This window comes from Glycine soja, chromosome 4 (genome assembly GCF_004193775.1).
Source record: "Glycine soja cultivar W05 chromosome 4, ASM419377v2, whole genome shotgun sequence".
In the NCBI taxonomy this organism is placed as follows: Eukaryota; Viridiplantae; Streptophyta; class Magnoliopsida; order Fabales; family Fabaceae; genus Glycine; species Glycine soja.
Window position 1 is genome coordinate 18,707,242 of NC_041005.1, and position 7,824 is coordinate 18,715,065.

At 37.9% G+C, this 7,824-nt stretch overlaps 1 protein-coding gene across 1 annotated transcript; it reads left to right on the forward strand.

The window, feature by feature from the left end:
* The first annotated feature begins 4,693 nt into the window (after positions 1 to 4,693).
* LOC114410642 lies at positions 4,694 to 6,058 on the forward strand. The gene is made up of 5 exons (XM_028374597.1): positions 4,694 to 4,861; positions 4,942 to 5,086; positions 5,173 to 5,424; positions 5,538 to 5,629; positions 5,738 to 6,058. The coding sequence occupies exons 1-5, from the start codon at positions 4,694 to 4,696 to the stop codon at positions 6,056 to 6,058; spliced, it is 978 nt and encodes a 325-aa protein (XP_028230398.1).
* Positions 6,059 to 7,824: the final 1,766 nt, after the last annotated feature.

Below are 7,824 nucleotides of genomic sequence, written 5' to 3' on the forward strand. Positions count from 1 at the left end.
GCAATGCATGATATGAATGCATTTACGGACACGAGAGCCCGGAAAATCATCTCTCCTTACTTGCACCTTTAGGGGCGCATTGCCCCATGTGTGCAGTTAAGAAGACGATATGGATCTTCCGACTTCCCACGACAAAAGATGAGACCCACATACAATGCATGTGTGACGGTATGATGCAGATGCGCATGCATGAAACGGAAAGAAAACACAACAAAAGGGTAATTTACATATACGAGACCAACAAGATCCATCTTTTTAATACTACGTTTTAGGCATTATGGCGCCTCAACGTGTGTATTAAAAGTGATGTATCACTCTAGAGAAACAAAATATCACTAGCAAAACATGCTATTCGCAGAAAAATGCATGAGAACAAATGACACAGAGCGTGTTTGCTCTATGACCCTATTTGGGAACCTATAGGATAGTATCTAGGGTCTCTAATAACTACTCCCCAACAATTCATAACTCACACTGCTGTTTTCTAGAGGTATCATCACTCAAGATAATAATATTGTGGCGGTATGGAATACCAGCGACAACACATTATAAAGAGAGAAAGCTCTAGACGAGGTTTCACCATTATCAAGCAAGTCGGAGACCTAGCATGATGATAGATTCACCTCCACTCCTTAAATTCCCATGAACCCAGGTATAGGGCCCCTTTTTTACTCAAACCCGTGGGTGCTTAGAATGCAGTGTAAAGAATGCGAAATAGACAACAATTATTTACATTTTACACAGTTCAACAAATGCACACACGAAGTTTCACAAATCCACAATTCCTTAAAATAGGCCTAACTCACAAAAAAAAGTCCCCAGCGGAGTCGCCAACTGTCGCAACGTGCCCTTCGCGGGCGAGCGAGGGCGAGGCTCACGGGTGCGCTTTCCAAAGGAGGAAAGATGCGCGGAGTCGCCACCAATGTTTATTTGTGGAAAACGTCGGAAAAACCGAAGGAAACCGGTCAAAATGAAAATTCTAAGTTCGGGAGTTGTATTTACGCTTGAGGAAGGTATTAGCACCTCTTACGTTTGTCTCGAAAGACAAAAGTCTATTTTTTAGAATTGTGGAATTGTGTTATCTTAACTTTTATTTCTTTTTATTTTTTGAGGTCGATAAAAGCGGGGCTTTTGCTCCTACGTACCCTCCTTTGGAGAGGAAATCAGACCTACGTAGTTCTTACTTATGCGTGAATCAAGTGATTCTTTTTACTTGAAAGGTGATCGTTTTAAGGCGTTGGACCTTAAAAATGATCCATTTTACTAGGTAAGAAACTGAAATGATAAACTTTCAAAATCCTATTTTTGTGGACGAGCTTGACTAGGCGAGTTGATTTTAGCCTTAATTTCACTTTAGTTATTTAGTCAATTCAATTAAGAATGAGAAATCCCAAAGAGAAAACGTCCGATTGACCTTTCGCTTTTATTTTACTAAAAGGTATTTTTTGATTATTATATTATTATTTTACCTCTTTTTTGATTTCCAACGTGGTTACGGCACGACCGAACGGTCGGAATTCATTTTAACCAAAATTAACGGATGATGCAATTCAAATGATCGGTGGAAATTTATTTTATATTTAGATTAAGCGAGAAATGACTTAAATAAATGGCTTAAGCACGTCAAAAGGGGGTATAAAAAGTAAATGAAAACGAGAACAAAAATACATGAAACAAAATGTGGACCACCACGGGTACATAGAATGAATTGAAAAGCTCGGTTTGAGGTACTTACCCGTTAAAGACTGAAGAAAACGAAGAACGAACGATGAATCTTGAAGAACGGTCGAGAATCTTCGCGTAATTACTCACGGAAACGTTACGGAAGCGCCTCGGCTTGGATTTTCTTCGCGGAACTAATTTTCCTTAGCTATTTCGAGAGAGAGAGAAGTGCCTAAGGGGCTAAACCCTTTTCTTCTTCACTTCTTCCCCTATTTATAGCAAAATAGGAGAGAAGCTTGCCGCCCAGCTCACCCAGGCGAGCTCAGCTCGCCCAGGCGAGCAAGGTTGCTTCCTCCAGAAGCAACAGCCTTCTGGAGGAATCTTCTGGAGGGCCCAAGTGGGTCTGGTTGCTATTTACACCCCCATTTTTACTAAATGCACCCCCTTCTATTTTTTGTAATTCTTTTTCCGTAACGTTACGAAACTTTACGAATTTCGTAACGATACCTATTTTCCTTCCGCAAGGTTACGAATCCTTACGGATCATGTATTTACTCTTTTTTACTTTCAAAGAAGTTATGGAAACTCACGGATTGCGCAAAAACACCTCTTTTCGATTTCCGCCACATTACGGAATTTCATGGATTACGCAAGCCTGCTTCCTTTTGGATTTCTGAGACGTCTTGGGACTTCATTTATTGCATGTCATCAAGTAATAATCCCCGGACGAAATTAGGGTATGACAGATGGGAATTATAGTGAAGTTTGTTAGAGAGGAGCCTAGCAGAATGGATAGGCGGCAGTAAATCAGTGGTGAAAGGAGTGTGGAAATTATTGGGAGTGGAGGGAATATGAGGCAGGGAGGAAGTACAATCAGAATAGGCCTAAAATGTGTAAGGGGGTTTTGGGAGGGTTTGGCATGGGGCAGAGTAGCATTACTTATCTAATTTTATCTTTGTTTTTCCATTACTCTCTGTTATTCATCTTGTTTCTGTTACTGTATATAGAGAACTACTATATCGTGTCCCTGTTATTCTAGTGTGAATATCAGGTTCCATCACTCTTTGTTATTCATCTTGTTTATATGTTATATGATTTTTTCCCACTAGTTTTTCCATACATTTGGATGGTTTTTCCATGCTCTGAAAAATATTCTAAGGTTTCTTGTTAATTAACCTCATGGTTATGGCTAATTTCTTATGATTATTCAATTTGAAATCACTAGTGGTTTCAAATGATGGTCCAAGTAAGACTATGCTGGAGGAACTAGAAGCTGAATGGGTGGATACCTCTTTTTTGTGGTATGCATATGAATATATGTGTCAATTTAATGTTTTTTTAGTCTGAAGAGCTTAGAGTTACAAGCACATGGAGATTCTTCCTCCTTAAAATGCAAAAAAGGGAAGGAAAAAAAGTAACAAAAAATAGTTTAGTAAAAGAAAATCACAAAAAATAGTTTAGTATATGCACTGGATGGAGCAAGAGTGGTCTATTTTGATGCAAGGATGCCTGCAGTGCTCTTGTCATTGCTCAAGAGGTAATTACATTTTATTTGTTACCTAGTTTGAGTAATGCAAAGGTTCCATATAGAGTTATTCTCATTAGATTTGTGTTTACTCAAATTTCTGTGATTGCTATCAATACATATTCTTAAAGAGGTTGCTAATTCAAATGCTAGTAGTGGCTGAAGGTAACAGATCATAAGCCTCATAATTAGGATAGAAAACTCCATACCCCTTTTCTATACAAAGTGTTGCTGAAAAAGACCGAATCACCTATAAATGAATCATTACTTGATTTACAAATATTGTCCTTAATGTGATTGCTTTTGATATTTGAAGAGAAAGCCTTCTGATGAAACATAAGCTAGTTTAATTATATTTTTCCCTTTCAGGCATTTCACCAGAATATATCTATCTTAATTGATGGGGAAAGGCCTAGGGAAGGATTGAATGACCTCCTGAGTTTGGCTGATTATGTTGTATGTTCAGAAAAACTTCCACAGGCAAGTAACTCATACTATATCACAAAGTAAACTACTAGAATATCATAAGCACTTGGGACCTGTGAGTCCTCTATCAGGTTGCAGTTATATTGTATTATTCTTAGATTCCAAGTTTCCACCATTTCATCAGTGAAATATGAAATGTACTTCGCAAGTTTCCAAAACCATTGTTAATCTTTACACCAACCGTGCCTGGTGCATACCCTGTAATATTGTTTTGTCATGGCTATTTCCTACGCAATATCTAAGTGTAAGGCTTACAAAACACTTCCTAATATTCTCACGGGGGTGTCACAATCATTGGATTTGAACATAATAGTAGCAATAATTGGCACTGGATTGGGCCCAGAGAAGGGTATTTTTTTTTACTTAAGTTCGGTGTATTTGAGTATTTTGTATTGTCTGGGAATTAACATTTTGGAACCTATTTTGCAAGTTCTTGTTTTTTTGGTAAGCAACAAGGTTTTAACATTGGTGTTGTGTGAAGTTTCATCATTTTTCACCTTTTATCATGTAATGATATACATTTTTTTAAGCCCCTCAAACAATCTTTGTGAGAATAAGTTGTTCTGGGGCCGAAGACCTCTTCAAGTATGAATCTGGTTCTTTTATACATTGTTGCTTAATATTACAAATTATGTTTCCTATTTTTTCATCATTCTGAATTACTGCTTTTGATGTGCAGATTGTGTTATTGCTTTTGGCTGTAATTGTTGATGTATGTTGTAATTCAGTTAATTAGTTAGTAGTTAGGAGTTAGTTAGTTTGACAGCTATGAAGGTTGTTGTAGTTACATATGCAGTGTGTATAAAAATAATAGTGATCATGAATGAGAAATATGAGAGTGCAGAAGTTTTAATTCAAAATTTTAAGTTCCCTCTATTTTCTCAATCAATTCTTTCATCTTCTCTTATTCTCTAACATAGAGTGAGTGAGTGCATAGTGTGAGTGTGTGTGAAGAGCTTCTTTGTTCCAACAACTGGTATTCAGAGCTGAGGTTCAAGATCCTTGGATACCGAAATTGAGATGGCTTCCTCGAATGGAAATTTTCCAGCATCTATGCTTGTTCTCAAAGGCAAGAACTATGATGATTGGTGTGCTCAGATGAAGGTAATTTTTCGATTTCAAGATGTGACAGAAATGGTGCAAAAAGGGGTTCAAGAACTTGACAGGAACCCAACTGATGCACAGAAGGTGGCTCACCGTGATTTGATGAAAAGAGATGCAAAACATTGTTCATTATTCATCAGTGTGTAGATGCAGATAATTTTCAGAAAATTAGATATGTTGATACTACAAAGAAGGCATGGGATACTCTAGAGAAATCCTATGCAGGGGATAGCAAACTTAAGAAGGTGAAGTTGCAGACCTTGAGAAGGCAGTATGAACTTCTACAAATGAGAGAACAAGAAAGCATTGGTGAGTTCTTTTCTCGAGTCTTGGCAATTACAAATCAAATGAATGCTTATGGTGACAAGCAATCAGACTTGGGGATCATTAACAAGGTATTAAGAACCTTGAACCAAGATTCGATCATATAGTGGTGGCATTTAAGCAAGGCCAGAATTTTGAAGAAATGAAGATTGAAGAACTACAAGGAATTCTTGAAGCTCAAGAGATGAGGCTCAATGAAAGAAATTTACAAAGATCAGCTGAGCAAGCTATGCAAGCCCAAACAACCAAAGGGAACAACTATGATGGTGGTAAGAATAAGAAGGGAAAGGGAAAGTGGAAGAACAATAAGTGGAAGGAGTCAAGTGAGGGCTCTAGCAGTTCTGGAAATCATAACCATAATGAAGAAACAGACAAGAAAAGTGGGAATCACAAAGTGGGTAGTGTTATAACTGTCAGAAATGGGGACATTTTGCAGATGAATGCAGAAATAAAAGGGTTCCAAGAAATGCAGATGAGGCTCAATTGGCACAAGATGAGGATTCTGACTCTGATAAAGTGTTACTAATGGCAACAACAAACTCATAAGAAGACAATGTTAATCTGTGGTATCTTGACACAGGCTGTTCCAATCACATGACTGGACATAGAGAGTGATTTGTAAACATTGATGATAAGGTGAAGAGCAAGATCAAGTTTGCAGATAACAGCTCTGTAACTGCAGAAGGCATTGGAAAGGCAATGATTCATAGGAAGGATGGACAACACTCATTTATAAATGATGTGCTATATGTTCCCAATATGAAGAATAATTTGCTGAGCTTGGGACAGTTGCTAGAAAAGGGCTACTCAATGAAAATGGAGGACAGTCAAATGAAGATATTTGACAGCAAGAGGAGGTTGATCCTAAAGGCTTCTTTGTCAAGAAACAGAACATTCAAGATTGGAATTCAGATTGCAGAATTTCAATTGGCTGCTTCTATAAGTGATGAAAGCTAGATGTGGCATCATAGGTTTGGTCATCTAAATTTCAGGAGTTTAAGTGAATTGAAAAGTAAGAAAATGGTTCATGGTCTTCCCCAAATTGAGATACCAAAACAATTATGTTTTGAGTGTTGTGTGTCAAAGCAACCAAGGAATTCTTTCAAGTCAGAAATTTCAATCAAATCCAAAAGAAAGCTTGAAGTGATCTATTCTGATGTGTGTGGTCCTTTTGAAGTGAAATCCCTAGGAGGTAACAATTACTTTGTGTCATTCATTGATGAATTTACTAGAAAAATGTGGATCTATTTCATTAAGCAGAAAAGTGAAGTGTTTAACATTTTTGAGAAGTTTAAGTTGTTAAGTGAAAAGCAAAGTGATAAGGTAATCAAAGTGCTTAGAACAGATGGAGGTGGTGAGTATAACTCACATGAATTTCAAGTATTTTGTGATGAAGAGGGGATAATTCATGAAGTGACATCTCCCTATACACCTCAGCATAATGGTGTTGCTGAGAGAAGAAACAGAACCATTTTGAACATGGCCAGGAGCATGATGAAAGGGAAGGGAATGCCTCATTACTTTTGGGGAGAGGCAACTTCTACTGCTATGTATATTATGAAAAGGTGTCCCACTAAGAGATTGCAGGGATACACACCTAAAGAAGCATGGTCAGAAAAGAAGCCTAGTGTGAGTCATTTCAGAATATGTGGTTCACTGTGTTTTAGGCATGTGCATGAGCAGAACAGAAAGAAACTTGATGACAAGGCTGAACTAATGATACTCATTGGATATCATCCAACTAGTGCCTACAAGCTGTATGATCCTAGAATGAGGAAGGTTGTGATTAGCAGAGATGTCTTGATAGATGAAACAAAGGGCTGGAATTGGGAAATAAATGTTGTTGACAATGGTGAAAGAAAGGTGATTGTGAACCTTGAAGACAAACAAAGTGAAGAGGATATACCATCATGTGGAGAGCAACTCAAAAGGTCACAAAGAGAGAGACAAGTACCACAAACACTCAGAGAGTATGAATTGTATCCTGATACAGCAATCACTACAAAAGGGGATTTTGTGCACTTTGCTCTACTTGCTGAATCAGAACCAATGAGTCATGATGAAGCCTCACAAAGTTCACATTGGAGAAAAGCTATGGAAGAAGAATTGAGATCAATTGAGAAGAATCAGACTTGGGAGTTAGTCCATTTGCCTCAAGGAAAAAAACCAATTGATGTGAAATGGGTATATAAGACTAAAGTAAAGCCTAATGGAGATGTGTCCAAGTATAAGGCAAGATTAGTAGCAAGGGGATTTCTGCAAAAACATGGCTTGGATTACAATGAGGTTTTTGCTCCAGTTGCAAGACTTGAAACTGTTAGGCTCATTGTGGCAGCTGCTTGCAACAGAAATTGGTCTCTATATCAACTGGATGTGAAGTCATCATTTTTGAATGGGCCACTTGAAGAAGAAGTCTACATAACTCAACCACCTGGTTATGTAGTTGTAGGACAAGCAAATAGATGGGGGTGAAAAGAAGTTGATCCTACCTTGTACAAGCAAATTGTAGGCTCATTGAGGTACCTATGTAACACCAGACCTGATATTGCCTATTGTGTTGGGTTGATAAGCAGGTTTATGGAGAAACCAAAGACACCTCACTTCCTGGCAGCAAAGAGGATTCTAAGGTATGTGAAAGGAACATTGGATCTTGGCATTTTATATCCTTACAGTCAGAAGAATATAGAAGGAGAAGTGTTTGGTTATAGTGATTCAGATTGGTG

Bases quoted from the DNA above. Each gene is read 5' to 3' on its own strand.
- LOC114410642 (XM_028374597.1), top strand. From the start codon at position 4,694: ATGGCTTCCTCGAATGGAAATTTTCCAGCATCTATGCTTGTTCTCAAA. The intron at 5,087-5,172 runs GTGAGTTCTTTT...ATCATTAACAAG, and splicing joins GAGAGAACAAGAAAGCATTG to GTATTAAGAACCTTGAACCA. The intron at 5,425-5,537 runs GTGAGGGCTCTA...GACATTTTGCAG, and splicing joins CAATAAGTGGAAGGAGTCAA to ATGAATGCAGAAATAAAAGG.